General features: G+C 49.9%; 1 protein-coding gene across 1 annotated transcript in view; it reads right to left on the minus strand.

Annotated features, from left to right (window-relative positions):
* Positions 1-18,870, minus strand: part of LOC119444715 (endothelin-converting enzyme 1-like) — a 65,133-nt gene extending 46,263 nt beyond the window's left edge. The window contains exons 1-3 of the mRNA XM_049664714.1: positions 18,851-18,870; positions 17,447-17,582; positions 16,683-16,978 (exon numbers count right to left, since the gene is read on the minus strand). Of these exons, the coding sequence (XP_049520671.1) occupies positions 16,683-16,978; positions 17,447-17,582; positions 18,851-18,870 (452 nt within the window). The remainder of the gene's footprint in view (positions 1-16,682; positions 16,979-17,446; positions 17,583-18,850) is intronic.
* Between the last annotated feature and the right edge of the window lie 887 nt (positions 18,871-19,757).

A 19,757-nucleotide genomic window follows, 5' to 3' on the forward strand; every position in this document is an offset into this window, starting at 1 on the left:
GCACGTATCGCGTGCACGTCTCACGTGCACTGTCTCTCCGTGCATACAGATACACTAATTCAAGTACTTTCTACGTAATAACACGCACTCACGGCTCCGCGCACAAAACACTGCTGTGTGCGAACTCCCCACGACGGCTTGGGCGATAGCGATCTCCAACACTTCCGCGACGCACGGACGAACTGACGACCGTAAACATGGCGCGGCTGCCCCGTGACTCACGTGGCTGTGCATTAAACTGTATCCGGAGGGTGGCATCCTTTCCTGCGTCACTCTATCCAGGGTCGGCGCTTCGACTAGGGCGGGCAGATCCTGAAGATAGTGCTACAGTCAACTGCATTTTACTTTGCAAAGGATCTACGAAAAAATGCGCCAAAGCGTTAACCCTCGGAATGCAGGCATAGAAAGGCTTGCATTACTAAAGGAATACTGCTGTTGAGGATGTTTATCTGTTTTAAGGAGAACATTTAGGCGTTGTTTGTTTTATCCCTAAGCTATTCCCTAGACAACAAGGCCAGCAGCCTGGATATCTGCAAGGGTAGGAAAGAGGGTAGTGGTGTCCTGCATCTGAGCAATTTAGCAAGGAAACCGCACTCAGCCACGATCATAACGTGTAATTTAAGTGCAACCCGATTGAAGGGCTGCGCAGAACTTGATGTATAGGTTGTTTGTGCCTTAAACGCAGGGTCATAAATCCTGCCACAGATCTCGTACATGTGATAAACAGTGTGAACCAGTTCGCCTCAACCTGTCTGGAACCTGTCGGTGAATCTGATCGCTGCAACCTGCCTGGAACCTGTTTTATTTACCTGAGTTTCGAATAAAAATTCCTTATCCGCTTTAAAAGAAGTGTGGTCTAATGGTTACAGCATCGGGATCAGAGGCGGAGGTTCAATTCCACCATCGGATACATTCAGCAAGGCAGCAGAAGCGCATTCGGAAGGGTTTGTTGCTGCTGCTGTTTTTTTTTTTTTCTTTATGCGAAAGCATCAAATGGCCCATTGAGCGAAAAAGCCCGTGTCTATCGTCTGAGCAAGCAAAAAACGGCACCCAGTTTCCCATTGGCTGCGACGCCACGTCACGTGCGCGACTCCATGGAGCAAAGCGGGCGTAAGGGAACACCTGCTGACCCGATAGCGTGCCAAGTGTTGCGTGAGGCGAAAGGGCATCGCTGCGGCGCCACGTCATCCTCGCTCTCGGAAGTCTGTCTTATCCGCACGTTCCTTGTCCGCGTAAGCTCTCGCCTGCGTTCTAACTGCGTCTCGGTAATCGCTATAACTAAATTAATGTATAAATAAACAATTACAAAGGGAAAACGTTGGCGCTAATGAGTTTCGCACTTACGACCCCGCGCTCAGAAGCCCAGTGTCTTACCCACTGGGCTAAATGGCCAACCGTCTCAACACTCTCGCTTGCCCGCGGAGAGTGCATAACGCCAAAGGTCGGCTCAGCGGCGTTCAATAGGGCATTAAGGCTTTCGCATTCACAAGTCATAAGTGCTTAGGTAGACTCGAATTTTGTTTCACCTCTCTCACGAAAAACACGAAAAGAAGTGAGAGGAAGTATGCTCATACAAAATACGGGTTCACTTCGTGCAACGAGGGTCGTTTTCTTATGTCATAATCGAAATTTCGAAGCGCGACAGCACGAGAAGCATTCAGAAATGGTGAACGGCCCATTGATATGCCGTGGACATTTTTGGGGTATCGAGTGATGCGAGACATATGGTAACTGCAGGCGAAGCCAAGCACTTAATGCAGGACAATTATTTCATCGCAATAACCGGAGTGTCGAAAGCCGGCAGCGAACACACTAAGAGTCGTTCTACACCTGCCCAGGCGCAGAGACCAGACTGGAGTGAGCCGGTGACGCTCAAGGAAGCGGCGGCCGCATTCTACGCGTACAAATTATCGGGGATACCTTGTTGACAGACAAACGCAGACGAAAAGAAATTGCCAGTGGACACGTATATTGTTTCTGTAGGAACAGATTTGCCACTAATGCCAAGAACATTCATTACGTATAACCTTCATAGATGGCCTGGCTCGATGCTCGATGTAAACCTAACTTCTAATTGAAAACAATGACAAATCGAGAGAGAATACGAAGTGGTGCCAGAAAGCACTTCATTAAAACCTAGTGACTCTTAACCAGCTGTCACAGTTCAACAGAGAAAAATTACGAGGTCTCGAATCTTGTCTTCACAATCACCCGATAATATATTTGCAAGAGCACAATCAGGAATACATGTGCAGTGCAACAAATTCAGCATCAATCGTCGGAGGATGTTTTTAGGGGCGAGGCACCTTATGGTCGAGGCACCTTATGGTCGAGGCTTGTCCGTCCGTACACGTTGTCCGTGCTCACGGCCAACATTGGCCACGCCATAGCCATAGCAACCAGGAGGGCGGCGCGGCGCATGCGCACGCGGTCTCCTCCTCGATAAAGTCCCTAGATATTTTTTTTTTTTGCTTTCTTTAAGTAGCGACAAGCTTTGAAGTACCGCCGGCGAATCTCATTGGGCGGCGCTCATTCCAGCAGACATGTTCTTCCTAACGCTGTTCACCCGCATTCACTTGCACGCTGCTGCGAGCAGCGTAGATAGCAGCGGTCGTTGACGGCCGCATGCTATCTAGGAAGATAATGGCGGCCGGTGGAGTAGATGTCACTGCTTAAAAAAGAGCAGGAAATCTAGGAACTTTACTCCTGGCCAGCTCCTACCTATCTCACTTCGCCACCCCGCTTCTCTTCTCTCCGCGGCGCGCTCCCTCAATGCCCACGCACAAGACGTCGAACGAGATCCCATACTAACGAAAGCAGACGTCCTTTGCTTTACCGAAGCGTGGAACGCGAGACCGCACATCAATGGATTCTTCCCCGTCGTCTGCACAGAAGCAGAGCGTTCGGCGGGTGGTGTTGGGATGTACGTGAAATTGCCAGAGACTGCTGTGGATCTCGACCTACCAATAACGAGACACTCTCACAACGGCAAACACGCTGCAATAAAACTATCTGATGGAACCGTCGTCATGACAGTGTACTTGGCCCCGAATCTCTCCCGAGGCAACGTAGAAAAGTACATCGATCTAGCCATGCGTGAATACGAAACAAAGTACAAAAACAACCTCTTCGTACTTGTCGGAGACTTCGACGTAGACATTACGGACAGCGACTGGCCTGTGCAGTATATGAAGTCTCGATACGCTTTACGATGCATTTCGTATGACTGGAAACAACCAACAACCACCAGGGGAACGTGCATAGACCTTGTCTCTGCCAACTTCAGGCAAGATCCGATAGAAGAACCATTGGCTCTACATTTCACGGACCACAAAGCAGTGATAATGAAGGGAAAACGGAATCCAGAACTCAACACGACATACGAGTTATGACCAACAAAACATTGTATACACTGTACACACGCGTTGTCACTCATTTACATGCGCGAGTGGGCGATGTCACAGGTGATTTACGGTAAGAACAATCCCCAGTGCTTCGCTCACTCGTCATGATTCACTTCGTGGAGATGCGTGGATTTCCTTAATGTCTAGCGGTAGCTTCTCCGTACATACACTAAGGTGTGATGCTAGAGAAACCTATCGGATAATTTTAACCACGGTAAGCCGAAATCAAAATGCGCCAAGCGTGTCAACGCGCTCGCTTGCCCGCGAGTTTGTCAGAAACTCTATGATGTTCATAACTCGAAGGACCGCTCAGCGGCATTCAATTAGACATTAATGCTTTCGCATTCACAACTCATAAAATGTGGCTAGGTTTCCTCTGATTTTTCTTTTTTCACCTTTCTCACGAAAAACTGTCGCGTATGTGTAATCTAGGGAGCCCGAGACGCACAGAACACTGTAAAGAGCTTCTCGGGTTACGTAAACACGTTAGTTTTTCAGTTAGCGTTGCAGACTTTGCGCAGTTTGCGTAGCCAGCGTAACGAAATGGCTACGCCGAGGCCGCCCGCTTCAATCTGAATTCGGCCTTGTTACATGGTCTTTGTCGTGGCAGTAAAACATCTAGCATGACGCTGCCTGGTGTAGCACAGAACCACCGCCGTAGCGGCGAAAGTGTTTCGAGTTCTGTACATACATCGGATGATGTCACCGCACTTGGCACTGGCTATTCGTTCGCCATGCGGAACGCTCTACCAAACCACTAAGACGCGTTTGTCGTAGCCATAGCTGTTTCGTGTGCGTCTGCGTTAACAGCCGAAACGCTGAACTAAACCAGTGCCCTGTTTTTGAGGTGGGGGCCTTGAAAAGAGCGCAACTCACGGAGGAGCTCCGTCTCGGGACTGAATGTCTCCCTCGTCTGGCGGCCTGCATCGGGCCAGGCTCGACCACTGCCACGCAGTTGGAAGATGCCACGCCGTTGCGTTGCCTCGAGTGGCAACTCTGTTGATCGGCTTCCTGCATGGCGAGAAGAGGCAAGTCATTCTCTCTGTACGCATGCGTAGTACGTCGGTGTAATGCACGCATGCACTGTAACCACCTGGCGCCAGAGCGCTGAGATATTCTCCAAATAAAGGGAGACTATAAAGAACAAAACTAGATCAGTTTAGAAAGGCAAGACATAGTTATAAATGCTTATCGCCAACAATTTGGTGCACAAGTGGATCCAGGGCAGCATCAAGTGGGGATGATGCTTACAGTCGGGGCTGACTTACAGTCGGGGCTCATCCCTACATCGAGACATGACAGCCCTTGTGCGCTGACAAACGTAAGCTCCAACTGATATTCTGATTGAAAGGTCTACTTTGTCGTTCAGCGTTTTCAGAAAGACAACTCACACTGGGGGCTACTTGCATTCCGGTTCTATGCAACCTGCTTCTCATAAAAGGGCAGTGGTTTTCATGCTTCTACCACGCGCGGAGAAAACCAGCATAAGACAGGAAGACTACGCAGCCGACGTAAGCGTAGTACGGCAGGAACTGAGAGCATGTGGTTATCCAAATTATTTCTTGAATGCTGTTGAACGACGAATGGCACGTCCACAGTTACCGTGCGCTGCCTCTGGTCAAAAGCGCGCCTGAATACCATATATCCCGTCCATAAGTGAAGTTCTAAGCCGTCTGTTCTTACAATGTTCGAGTGGCACACGTGCCAAACCAGAAACTGCGACATTCGCTCGTCAATGTTAAGGGCCCCTAAACCAATTCCGATATTTTTAAACAGTTCAAGTAAATCGGCGCATCCAGTTCAATACCGTCACGATCAACGATGCCAAACGCGGCAGCGCTACGCGCCGCGGGCGCGCCACAAAATCAAACAATCGCGTGCTCCTCTCCGGGCCTTAGCGGTCGTCGTGACGTCAGCAGAGTGCATCTGGTGATGTCACCAGGAGCAGACGCTGTCGATTGGTCGAACAAGAACCTACGACTTCCGGTTAGTCTGCTAGCAGATACGCGCGCTCCCTGATTTTCCTCGTCGTGTTGCTCGCTTGTGGTCACTTGCGAATCGGTAACTAAAGCCCGCAACACAAGTGCCAAATCGCTCGCGTTCCAGCAAAGTCGTGCTTAGCGGTCTGATTACCTGCGCGAACAGAGTGCGACAGTGTTGGTCTTTGTAGACGTGGGCGCAACACACGGTTCATAGCGGCACGCTTTGCATCAGCACGGGCTGGCACGGCCGCAACAAGCGGGTAGCCGAAAAGCGCGGAGTCGTGGCTAAGGCCCGTCCACGTTACCGGTACGGCAACTCGCCGCACGCCGTTTGCCATTCGCGGGCAGCCGTGCGACGGTGGTTTTGCTCACGAACGCCGAGATTTTCTTGCCGTAGAGAGGATGGGACCGGGACCCATTTGTACGGCAGCCATACAGCGTAGTGGTGAATCGGCAACCGAGGAGTGGTCCGTCTGGCACCGCCAGCAGCCTCACCACCGCTGACCGCTCGACGGCGCCGATATCGTCGCTAGGCCTTCTCCAGTTCACTTCAAAGCTAAATCTGACGGCGCTTCGGAAAGAATCAACGACGTTCAGAAGCCACAATATTTTCTTACCGTTGTTGTCGCTCTTCGCAATAATTTTACACAAAGAAGAAAATACGCTGACATTAGCGGTGCCGTCCTGCGATGCGAGCACAGCCGAGCCCGTCATCTGCTATCGGTAGCCATGCACTGCAGCTGAGCTTTAAAGTTTCGGAGCTCTTGTTCGTGTTTAAGTCTGATATTGATATTGTAGAATGTACAATTTACGCATCACTTTATCTAGCGGAAATTATTTTGCTTGAAACAGAAGATGCAGCCGATGTTTGCCTCGGCGGAGGTGCGCTGCTTCGCGGTCGTCGATTGGCCCGTCAGTCGTGCGGCGGGCGGTGCGCCGGCCGAACTGACGTCTACTTTGGACACCTCTCGCGCGGCAGACGTTCTATGGCACTGGAGGCTGATATAATCTCGACCGGGTGAGGTGGGTCGTCACCGCAGGAATCAGGAGACGACGATGAAGGCGGGCATCGTGATGATGAAAAATAGAAAAGATTGTATTCACTTCATTGGTACATGGTTTTGACTCTACCCGAGTCTCGAGCGGTTCTGATTAACACGGGGGCCAGGACGGCCTTAAATCCCCTCGTGGTGGCCGGCGTTTCCTTCGGCGAAGTCCTCTCTCCGGTGGTCAAGTTGACGACCTCCTCACCCTCGGGTCCTCCTTCTTGGTAGCTCGCCGTTTTCGTCTGCTCCGAAGAGGTGAGAGCTCTCTCGGGGCTGAAGGGGATTATCTCGTCACGGGAAAAGCGCTGGGGCTTGCTTCCCACATTGGAGAGATACAGATTCCAGGCATAACCTGCCGATGACTCCTTCGGGGAATTTGTGGAAGTGTCAGAGCTCTGTCGGGCGGTCAAGTTGGCGACCTCCTCACCCTCGGGTCTTCCTTCTTGGTAGCTCGCTGTTTTCGTCTGCTCCGTAGAGGTCAGACGCTCTCTCGGGGATGAAAGAGGATTATCTCGTCACGGGAAAGGCGCTCGAGCTTGATTCCCACATTTCACAGGTGCAGTTCCAAGCCGATCATAACAGCCCGTCCACCGCCACAGGAGGTCTCGAAGGGGTTGCAGCATCCAAGCACCTCGAAGAGACCATAGACCCCGTGCCTCTGCTTTGTTTCGCCGTTCGTTCCAAGGCAGGCCAGGTGACACCCTCTGGAAATAGACCACGCCAAGCCCAAGGCACAACAAACAGAGAGCACCCAACTAACCATGAGAACTGCCAGGTTCACACATTCTTCACACAAAACCTTATCAGAATTAAACCTGCAGCCCTCGTTCGAGCTTCCCGAAAATTAACAAAAGGAAAAACTAGACTTAAGTGCATATTTCAATTAACCTAATACCTAACGTTTTTGTTTCTCCTGCCCGGGAAAGCCACATTTATTGAGACCGAGAGTGCATTGAAAATGATCAGACGGATAAATGCTGCGCAGTGAGTTAGTTACTCGTTGGGTCAATAGTATCTGCCAGTACCAGCGCTTCTAAGGCAAAATGTACTGCGCTCTGATGACCGCTTGAACTCCTAATTAAGCTGATTCATAAAGTGGCATTTAAAGCCAGAAAACCAAAAGCCATACTCTATCTGCAATGGTAGCCGATAAACGCACCTACCCTGTAAGCATTGAATTACCCAAAATGGTTTGTTTCTACAAACCTCCAATGTCAATGCCTATCTACAAAAACAGCGCGTTCACGAGCCACCACCGTCGCAAAACCTGCTTCGCAGTTTTATTCGCGTAACTGGCGCGCATAACAATCATCACAACGAATCACCGAGATTAACGCGGAACCTTTGAAATTAAAAGAAATAAGGTCTTAATAACTAACAAATGAAAAAAAAATGCAACGTGCTCTATTTACAAATTTACAAACGGGAACCTTATGGAGGCGCCCAATTCGACAATTACTACCTCCTAATGCGCACTCGACTAGGTCGCAATCTGAAAGTCATTGGGCCTCGCCATGGGCAATAAAGGGTGCCAGACACACACTGCCCCCTCCCGTCACCTGTCAATTCGTGTGGCCGCAGCTTTCTTTGCGTCTCAGGGAGGGAGGCCGTAAACGCGAGGAGAATCGCCATTCTTCCTTTGCTCTCCCTCTCGCGGCGCATTCCCCCTCATTGACTGTTTGACTGGCCCTGTGCTTGCGCGCGTACCTCATCCAGGTTGCCCCTTTCAGCCGCATTCCTACTCGCGGAGACGCGCCCTGTTCTGTTGTCAGCCGCCTTTGGCGACGTCTCCGTTTTCTCAACCACCGTAACGAGCCCTTTGAAGTTCTGCGTGGTGGCCTGTTCCCTTCGCTTACGGGCTGCGGTGTGTCTGTCTCGAATTTGCGCTGTGCTAAATACTTCGCTCGTTTGCGCTGTCTGAAAAATTTTTGCCTCGCCAGGCGGTCACCGAATGTGCCTGTGCAATCCTCGATCGTCCGGGTCCTGCCCTGTTTGGCCGCCATATCAGTCTCCTCTCCTTTGGACGATTCCGGAACCCCGCTCAAATGCGGAGGTACAAGGGAGGTTTTCAGCGCCTCCTTGACCTTTTTAGGGCTGCTAAAACAAGCCTTGTCTCCGCAAGGAACGTGCTCCGGAATAGCCACTGCTTCTACCTTCGCGACGTAATTGCTCTCTTCTGCCGCGATTCCTTCTTTAACAACCTTCAAATGGTCTAAATAGCCCTCCGAATGTGACAGCTCCAAATTAGTTTCTAATTCCTCTACCAGCCTCTGCTGCGGTATGCCCACTGAGCCGAATGCCTCCTCGCTAGCACCTTTTCCCCCGCTTTCATTAGTTATGTGCTGCGCTTCCTGAGTGCCTATGTCATGAGGCCTTTTCCTTTCTTCATTGCCTTGCCTTATCTCCGCCGCGATCTCATGAGCCTGGGGACGCGGGAGAGCTTGGGCCGTATAGTCGCCAAAACTCAGACCCTTTTTCTTTAGCAGCATTTCCGAGCGATTTGAAAATAAGTAGGGGTATTGTTTGGACAGATTCTGCGATACCGCGGCTTCAGTCATCAATAGTCCGAACGGCCCCTCGATCTTTACGCTGGCTATGGGCAAGCAAACACTATCCTCCTCAACTACCTGCCGGATCCACGCATGTTCCCCGGTAAAATCCTCAGGTTGCACATACGCAGGGTGGACGATGTCCATTGTCGCAGCCGAGTCCCTAAGTACCCTACATGGCGTTCCGTTCACTGCGAGGTCGCGAATGTAGGGTTCTAAGAGCTCCAAGTTGCCGTCGTCATTTACGAAAGAAAAAACAATCCTAGGCTTCCGACAGCCGATCGCAAGGTGTCCAGGCTCCTGGCAACGGAAACAGACGACCGGTTTTCTAGCCTCAAACGCCCTTTCTGTTTTTCTTTCGTCTTTCGCTGCACTGTTATTCTGGCCTAAATTATCTGTCGGCATGTCTTTGGTCTCACTTCCAGCTTTCTCTTTGTGAAAGGGGCGCCTGTATCCTCTTTGCCGAATTTAGTCAACGGCCTGACGCGCGTTTTCTCGGATTCGCGACGTGCGGCGAATTCATCTGCTAGCACTGCAGCACGTTCTAAGCCCTTCTCGCCCGACCTATCTTGAATCCACAGGCGCATCTCTTCGCTCAAGGACCCATAGAACTGCTCCATGCAGATTAGCTCAACAACCTTGTCGTGACAACCGAACGCATCTTCCCCTTTTAGCCACTCAATTAAATTGGCTTTCAGTTTGTAAGTGAAATCTTGAAAAGACTCGCCCGGTGTCCTAGCTGCCTCCCGAAAACAGCGGCGGAAAGCCTCCGCTGAGAGCCGATATTTCCTTAGCAACGCAGCTTTTACTTTCTGATAATCTTCTGACTCGTCCTTCGTTAGCCTTGCAATTATTTCGGTTGCTTCGCCAGGAAGAACGGTCAGAATCTGTTGCGGCCAACTCTCTAGTGCCAACCCGTTTCTCTCGCAGGTTCGTTCAAAAATAACGAGAAACAATCCCATGTCATCGTTAACCTTGTACGACGGCATGAGATCCCTTATTTTCACTCTTGCTTCACCTGAATGCCTTTCATCTATTGAGAGGTTATTTGGTGATTGCCTGGCCAGATCCCGCTGCACGTCCAGTTCTTTTAGCTTTAGTTCGTGAGCTCTCTGTTCCTCTCGTTCCTTTCTCTCTGCAGCTCTCTGTTCCTCGCGTTCCTTTCTTTCTGCAGCTTCCTTTTGATCAGCTCTCTGCCTTTCCCTCTCCTCTGCAGCGTTTTGTTCAGCTTTCTCAGCTCTTTGCCTTTCCCTCTCCTCTGCAGCGTTTTGCTCAGCTTTCTCAGCTCGTTTCTCTATCTCTTCCCATGCTTCTGAAATTTCGTCCTCAAGAGTCCCGCACTTCTCAATCGCCTCAATAAGCTGTGGCTTTCTCTGACTTTTCCCGACCTCAATTCCCAGCTCTTCACAAAGTAATAACAACTCTGGCTTTTTCCGTTTGCCCAAATCCATGGTCAATCCCGAACGAGGACTTTCTTACTCTGCTGTGGCGTGAGGAAGCTTTCAACAGGAGCCTGCACGTACAGAAACTAATTCGCCGTTTTAGAAAACACACAAGCTAAACCCTGGCAAATTCTCAAAGAAAGTCAAGCGGTCACCATTCTGCTTAAGCCAGGACGAAGGGTGGAGTATCCCATTGCTGCCAACCAGCTGATATAATCTCGACCTGGTGAGGTGGGTCGTCACCGCAGGAATCAGGAGACGACGATGAAGGCGGGCATCATGATGATGAAAAATAGAAAAGATTGTATTCACTTCATTGGTACATGGTTTTGACTCTACCCGAGTCTCGAGCGGTTCTGATTAACACAGGGGCCAGGACGGCCTTAAATCCCCTCGTGGTGGCCGGCGTTTCCTTCGGGGAAGTCCTCTCTCCGGTGGTCAAGTTGACGACCTCCTCGCCCTCGGGTCCTCCTTCTTGGTAGCTCGCCGTTTTCGTTGGCGCTGAGCCGTGCTCCCTCAAGGGCTGCAGAAGATAGCGCCAACCTTTCCCTTTCCCTCAAGAACCACTTATCATCATCGCCGTTTTCGTCTGCTCCGTAGAGGTGAGAGCTCTCTCGGGGCTGAAGGGGATTATCTCGTCACGGGAAAAGCGCTGGGGCTTGCTTCCCACATTGGAGAGATACAGATTCCAGGCATAACCTGCCGATGACTCCTTCGGGGAACTTGTGGAAGTGTCAGACCTCTGTCGGGCGGTCAAGTTGGCGACCTCCTCACCCTCGGGTCTTCCTTCTTGGTAGCTCGCTGTTTTCGTCTGCTCCGTAGAGGTCAGACGCTCTCTCGGGGATGAAAGAGGATTATCTCGTCACGGGAAAGGCGCTCGAGCTTGATTCCCACATTTCACAGGTGCAGTTCCAAGCCGATCATAACAAGGCCGCTTCGCAGCCGGTATGTTTGCCGCTAACGTGGACGTGCGTTAACCAGAAGTAGACAGTGTTTTGAAAAGCATGTTGGCGATGACGTATGTCACGTGACATTTGGAGGAGCTCTCGACGAGGAGGAGAGACCAACCGAGACGAACGGAGCGTAGCGAAGGAAAGAGCAAAACGAGCGAGCGCCGTGTTTCGATCATCAGACGCGTGTAACTTCGCTATTACAGCCCCATTTCGAAAAATTCTTACGGCTACGTGCTCGTTGCAGACTCGTGCACAACTGCAACACCACAACTAATTTTCGACCTGTGGGTTGCATGGTTTAGGGACCCTTTAAAGACAAATTACCAAAAGATAAATTCCCAGGTGTGGTGCGTGTTGTCCCATGCGCGGATGGTGACTAAGTGTATATTGGCGAAACTGGTGACTTTGAAAGGCGTCTTAAACATCCCAATTGTGAGCTGAAGAAAGAAATCGTGAAATCCAGTGCTTTGGCTGAACATGCCGCTTTCGGGAGTCACGCAATCGACTGGGAGAAGGCATGTGTCCTTGCCAGAGAAAAAGGACCATCTCTACGCCTTTATTTGGAGTCGCTCATGATTCACACTATACGCCGCACACTCTGAACAGTAGCGATGTAAATCTGCCGTCGCTGCACGCGCACTGCCTTCGTCACGTGTTCAGGCACGTGACAAATTGCTCGAACACTCTTGTCTTTCTTACCTGTGAAGAAGGCTCCCGTGTGGGAGCCGAAACGTCTTTCTTTTTTCTATTAAATTTACTTTGGTTGGCGTAGTGCCCCAGGTTTTCTCTACCTTTCACCATGTCACATCCCGACCAGATGGGCTTCCGTGAAACCTTAAACTTCACAATAAATGTTTTCGTACCTTTGTTCAAAGTTCTCTGTCACCTCTGTGTCATCTGCTGACAGCTTCGCTCGTCATCCAACTTCACAGAGTGGAATTGCTCATGAATTATTTTTTTTAGTGTTCAGTAAGTTAACCTGAAATATTTCCAAATATTCAGTAAGTTAACCTGTAATTAACGAAACTATAATTTCAACTAATGCTGCAATATTATGAACTGATTTAATGTATCAGTTTGCATGGCCTTGCACCTGCACCCAAATGAGTGCACGCGAGCGTTAGCGTTCGCATTCCGCCCACATCGGATTGCGACATCAGAATCAAGAAATTAAAGACGCCACCTCTTGCTCAGCTGCGAAAAACCACAGCCTACGTCACGCCTGAGTCAACGAAACAAAGAACTCAGTGAAATCTTCGCGCTGTGCCGCAATAGGCAGTCAGTCTATATCGAGTGCCTCACCGCCGGCGTCTCCTCGCCTCGGACACTTGGGGTGACGGCGAAGCACACTGGAAAGGTTGGAGGCGACGCTGGAGAGCCAGGAGAGACCACATCGGAAGGTGCGGCTGCTGCCTCCGGTGGCTTCAAGACTTGCTGCGACCTGCGTCGAGCGGGGGCGGGGGGGGGGGGGGGGGGGGATGCTCAGTTTCGTCCGAAAGGGGGAAACTTTGAAAGCCGTAGCAAAGTTTAATGTTGCGCTTACCGAGGCATCTCAAAACGCTAGCGTGTTCAGGAGCGTGCCAGGGGTGTCGCTCGGTGCCCAACGAAAGAGTTGCAAAATTTTAGCTCGGCGTTCAGCACGCGGTGTGGTATGCACACAGTAACGCCCCTAGATGTTCTGCTAAGAAAGCAAAAAAAAAATATATCTAGGGACCTTAGGCACGCGGGGCGCATAGGATGTCATCGCCCTTAGACTTTATCCGGAACATGACGGCGACAGGAAAAAAGAGCCTGGATTGACCGTACAATCGGCATAAAAATTTATTTTGTCCTCGCCAACGATTCGATCTTACCCCTTCTAAGGTAAGAGTGTTAGCCAGGAGACAAACCAAGCAGCGTTTAAATGTTCATTTGGTACGGCTACGTTGGTATATCTCACTCCTAGAACAGGCAATATGTTAGCTTCGCAGTAAGGGGAAGCTTGGAAAGTCAGAAATACGCAAAAACGAACGAACGACGGGTACAAATGCCACCAAAATATTATTTTGGTAGCGTACGCTCACGGAAGGTTCATCAATACAAAAAGGGCTGTGCTACATATATATATGAACGAGAAGAAAGGGAACCGAGGGGCCCAATTATTATTAATCATATCATAAGAAGCCAACAAACAATGACACCAAGGACAACATAGGAGACATTACTTGTACTTACTAATTGAATTAAAGAAATGATAAATTAATGTAAATGACAATGGATGAAATAACAAAGAAACTGTCCGCAGGTGGGGAACGATCCCACGTCTTCGCATTACGCGTGCGATGCTCTCACCATTGAGCTAGCGCGGCGTCGTTCTCCCATCCACTTTGTGGGGTATTTATGTTTTACAACTACAACTAACCCTGGGAGTGCTAGCCAGCGCCACCACTCACAAACCATGGCGGCGGATGTGGAACATCTTTTCTGCCACAGGCGTCGCGAGTACGTCATCTTTTTGGGTGAAGGTCACGGGTCAATAAACCCACACATTCTAAGTGATGTAATATCACTTTCACACCTTTAATGCTGACGCATTAAACTCTGAGCCCCAGCTACATGCATAGGCGTACTTACCGGGGGGGGCAGGGGGGGGGGGGGGGGGCACTTGCCCCACCACTGTCAAAAGTGGGGGGGGGGCAAAGTATGCCATTTGCCCCCCCCCCCCCCCCCACTTTCGAAAGCGGGCACTTGCGGCTACACACTGGAAAGTCCAACAAAACTACAGCTGAAGCTAAATTTTATTTCTTAATAGAGTCACCACGTTAATAATGCTTTTCTTTACTACGTATCCCCGGTTTGGGCAGCGAGTATTGTGTCTCCTCGTGACGCGCTGTAGCGGGCGACGCTCGTGATTCGCCATACAGGCTTGCATTGCGCAGACGTCCTGCCACTGGACAGTTCCCGCAGTTACAAATTACCGGCTAACCATACTTGAAAAAAAAAAAAAAACAATGGGCTTGATATATTTAACCTTCGGGCGAGGGTAGAGGTCCGAAAAAGTATTTTAATCAGCGGCGCCCAACGATGGGTGTGCCTTACTGTATGAAATGGTTGGATTATCAAACGTTGGAACTGTTGAATCTCCGTCCAGAAATAGTCTACGTAGCGTTGAAGTATAAATATATATCTTATCACCATCAAAAATCTAATCAAACCACTTACAGGTCTAACTGCCGAATTTCTTTGTGTAACCACGACTTATCGTCTATTTATTTATTTATTTATTTATTTATTTATTTATTTATTTATTTATTTATTTATTTATTTATTTATTTATTTATTTATTTATTCATGATACCTCAAAGGTCCCAGAACGGGACATTACATGAGGGGTGGCACGTAGAAAAATGGCGGGACAGGTTAGGTGGCGTGACTTGAAACATGGTCTTCAATATGAGTTTTTAAAAGGGAAATGTCGGTGATGAGGGCGATGTCAGAAGGAAGGGTATTCCATTCTCGGGCTGAGTGCAGAAAAAAAAAAGAACGCTGATACGTGGTGGAATGGGCGCGTGGTAGATACACAGCATTGGGATGCGTACGGCGGGAGAAACGATACGCTGGAATGATGATTTTGTTTCCCGTGGGCAGCGAATGAAAGAACCTAAAAATTAAAAAAAAAAGACGAGCACTTTTGCGGCGGGAAGTCAGCGAGGGAAGACAACCGGGATTTTAAGGCTGAGACACTTGTATTATAGGAGTAGTCAGAAAGAATGAACCTGGCAGCACGGTTCTGAACCGATTCAAGGGAATTAATCAAAATAACCTGTTGGTTCTAGTTTAGGACAGATTAGGGTTTTATAGGCAAGTTCATTTATTCATGATACCTCAAAGGTCCCAGAACGGGACATTACATCAGGGTCTGCGAGGTGACATGGTCGTGAAAGTGACCTCGGTCGGACGTGCAGAGCAATTTCAGTGCCAATAGAACACTTTACTGAATTTTTTCTAAAGGCCTGTGTCACTTCTGCTTTTATCGATTTCATTTTCAGGCCATTACTGAATGAGGGCTACCCTACTACTTGTTCCCCGGCAGGGGCAAGAGCAGCAGGTATTTTATATTTTCAAAAAATGAAGACCACCTTATTGTGAAGTGAGGCCGTGAAGGGGAGGCGACGTTTAGCTGCGGCACCAAATACGTATTTATATAAAAATGTTACGAGGCGAGAAGGTGGGTAAGATTTCCAACGCAGCTCGACGAGTGTCCCATTCTGATCTCGTCGAAAACCTCCGAGCCGCCCCCATAGGCACCGGCAACAGTCACCAACGCCGCGCGCGTTCGGTGCGAACGCGGGCAAAACGCAGACGGCGTCGACACAGTTATGCGCGTTGCTGGTGCTGCTGCATGTCCAAGTTTATACAGCTGATAAAACGACTATCCTTGCTCCGTATAGCTCTCTACTAATTTGTTATCGCAATTGATGCTTCGCCTTTCGGGTGAAACTGCGACATTCTTTTTAAATTTCCAGCAAGATGTGCTTCAGCATTACACGGGGACAAGGTTTAAAACGGAACACTAATATACGGGTAACTTTTCAAAGTATACGATGTAATTACAGGAAACTGAAACATTTAGTGCAACTGTTCAAAAAAAAAAAAAAAAAAAAAACAGCTTCACTAAAAATCGGGTAGTAATTCACCAAGTTCGCACACCTCTGCCGTCTTTTTATTTTTAGTATTGAGAGTAATTTATGTTGATTGTACATCGTTCTCTTTAACCTCGACAGTACGATTACCTTAACTAGCGATACATTTAAGCTGTAGACTTAAACACCAAGTAAAATTCTTTGTTTAATTAGTAAAATTTACTGCACAAATGGGCATGTTTATGTGAGCTCCACTGCTGCTACTGGGTTGGATCAGGGACCTCTGGGCACTCAATGCCACTTGTCCCTGCATCACATATAGATTTTATAGCGACAAGAAATAAATGCAAATTCAAATAATTTTTCGGGCCTCGGTGGTTCACCATGTGTTTGAGAAATAGGTCTATTGTTACAAATAAAAATACCTGACAGATGCATTTCCAGGCTTTTTCACTTAATATAATAGTAATTAATATATATATATATATATATATATATATATATATATGGAGAGAGAGAGAGAGAGTCAGATCTGCGGTTTGCCCCCCCCCACTCGAAGCGCTGAGCCGTGCTCCCTCAAGGGCTGCAGAAGATAGCGCCAACCTTTCCTTTCCCAAATGAACCACTTAGTATCCCCAGGCTACATGGCACGTCAGTTTGCGTCGACGGAAGCCGCGCGCTTACGAGCAGCTGCCTGAGACGGCGTCGACAACGGGCTTTGTCAGCGAGCACGATGGCATCCCGGCGGTTAATGCGTCATCGTGCCCGGTGCTCTGCCTCGACAGCGCCGGCTCTGGGGTCGTGCGCTCCTTCAACTCGGCGGCCGCCAGGGAGCGTCGGCTGCCCACTCGCTGCTTGGGCCTCGATGGCTGTTTGCCTGCTTCTGCGGCGCTGGATTTGCTGCGGCGTTGGCGCTGGCTGGTGGAGCCCCGCTTCGACGCCGCCGCGACAGCATTCGTCCCGCCGGCGCTCGCTAGATCCTGCAAAGCCACAACGCATGTCGCCTGACAGAGCTCGTCAATCGCGTATCACGAACTATTCTCTTACAAATTGTAATTATATTTACTAACTCACGTGTCTTTAATACAGTAGACTTCCGCTAATTCGACTCCGGCTTATTCGATTTTCTGGTGCACTCGATTCCAACTGAAGAATCGCTGTCCCTGCCTTTCGATGGGCCCAAACTTCAGTTATTCCGATCTCAAAATTGGCCTTCGCCGAATAATTCGAACTTGCCTGGACAGCTTCAGCGCAGTACAGTTTTGTTGTGGGGTGAAGCATACCAAAGTTGGAAAGGGACCATTTCCACGGGACATTGTTCGCGTTTATTATACAGACGCGTACGCTCCGTCTCCGGTCACTATACGAGCGCCTAATAATTAAGCATACTGGCAGCCAATCTTAGCGCTTCGCCGCGATAGGCAATCAGCCTATATCGAGTGCCTCACCGCCGGCGTCTCCTCGCCTCGGACACTTGGGGTGACGGCAAAGCACTCCGGAAAGATTGGAGGCGACATTGGAGAGCCCTGAGAGACCACATCGGAAGGTTCGGCGGCCTCCGGAGGCTTCAAGACTTGCTGCGACCTGCGTTGAGCCCGGGAAGACACCGCGGAGGGAAAATGATTAGTTTCGTCCGAAACTTTGAAACCCGTAGCAAAGTTTGACATTGCGCTGACGAAGACGTCTCAGAATGCTGGCGTGTTGAGCGTGCCAGCGGCGTCGCTCGGTGCCCAACGAAAGAATTACAGAATTTGAGCTCGACGTTCACCACGGTGTGGCATGTACACAGATGCTCAACCAGAACGGTAATGTGTCTGCGCAGAAGGCCATGCCACCAGTGAAAGCCAGAACTCTGCCCTCGATCCGGAAAGCCGATTGAGCGGAGCACGATGGCGCATCCACTTGGCTTAGTCGCTTTTATGGCGATAGCAATTATATTGGACACTACAAGCGCATTCCTGCAGTCGTCGCCGCCGTCTCCGTAATGTTCCGTATAAAGTCTGAACATGATAACAACGTCGCCGCGCGCCGTATACGATGTAAGGGCTAGTGAAAGCTAGCTAGGGTCAGCCGGTGGTCGCGGCTCAATCTCTCGCACGCGAGTGAGAAAGGCGGGGCGGAAGCGCGCAGTCTTCTGTGGCACGCGAGGCACGGGGGGGCATTCTACTCCGGTGGCGGCTGCTGCTTACCACGCGGGCGCCGTATCTGAAAACGATCTCAGACGTGCACAAAGTGCGCGCCCGCGCGGGCCTCATCTTCAAAGCGATCTGCGATGTCGGCGAAGTACGCCCAGTGCCGGTTTCTTCGTGTGCGCTCTTAATTCGACGTTTAGTTCGTGTTGAAGCGAGACAGCACCAAGGTCTAATTCGCTTGCTGCTGCTGCCGCGCTTCCTGACTATAGCGTTTTGACAGAGTTGCCGTAGTCATCGAGAGAGATGCGTTCATGTTTACCTCTGCGCGCATAACACCGTGCTTGTTAATTTAGTTATTAAGCGAAGGTTGGCAAGTTTATATGGCCGATAAAACTAATATCCTTACTTCATGTAGATGTCTACTAATTTGCTATCGCAAACGATTCTTCGCCTTCCAGGCGAAACTGCGACTATTTTTTCAGCCAGACGCATGTCTCTTGCTGCATTCTAGTAAGTTAAAGGCGCAAATGCTCCTCGAGCGTTTATTAATAATTACCTTTTAACAGACTGGGCTAGAATAAACCTCGCAAGAAGGCAAGCATGCGAGACTCGGCTAACCTTAGCAAGAAGGCAAGCATGCGAGGCTCGGCTAACCTTCGCAAGACAAGCATGCGACGCTCGGCTAACCTTCGCAAGACAAGCATGCGAGCTTCGGCTAACCTTCGCAAGAAGGCAAGCATGCGAGGCTCGGCTAACCTTCGCAAGAAGGCAAGCATACGAGGCTCGGCTAACCATCGCATGAATGCAAGCATGCGAGGCTCGGCTAACCATCGCAAGAAGGCAAGCATGCGAGGCTCGGCTAACCATCGCAAGAACGCAAGCATGCGAGCATCGGTTAACCTTAGCAAGAAGGCAAGCATGCGAGACAAGCATGCAAAGCTCGGCTAACCTTCGCAAGAATGCAAGCATGCGAGACTCGGCTAACCTTCGCAAGAAGGCAAGCATGCGAGGCTCGGCTAACCTTCGCAAGAAGGCAAGCATGCGAGGCTCGGCTAACCTTCGCAAGAAGGCAAGCATGCGCGACTCGGCTAACCTTCGCAAGAAGGCAAGCATGCGCGACTCGGCTAACCTTCGCAAGAAGGCAAGCATGCGAGGCTCGGCTAACCTTCGCAAGAAGGCAAGCATGCGAGGCTCGGCTAACCATCGCATGAAGGCAAGCATGCGAGGCTCGGCTAACCTTCGCAAGAATGCAAGCATGCGAGACTCGGCTAACCTTCGCAAGAAAGCAAGCATTAGAGGCTCGGCTAACCTTCGCAAGAAGGCAAGCATACGAGGCTCGGCTAACCATCGCATGAAGGCAAGCATGCGAAGGCAAGTATATGAGGCTCGGGTAACCCTCGCAAGAAAGCAAGCATGTGAAGCATGCATGCGAGGCTGGGCTAACCCTCGCATGCTTGCCTTCGCATCCACAGCATACGGCACGCGGGGCGCATAGGATCTTATCACCCTTGGAATTTATGCGGAACATGACGGCGACAGGAAAAAAAAAGTCACAGTTTCACCCGAAAGGCGAAGCATCGATTGCGCTAGCAAATTAGTAGACAGCTATACGAAATAAGGATAGTAG

Source organism: Dermacentor silvarum, chromosome 3 (genome assembly GCF_013339745.2).
Source record: "Dermacentor silvarum isolate Dsil-2018 chromosome 3, BIME_Dsil_1.4, whole genome shotgun sequence".
Lineage (NCBI taxonomy): Eukaryota > Metazoa > Arthropoda > Arachnida > Ixodida > Ixodidae > Dermacentor > Dermacentor silvarum.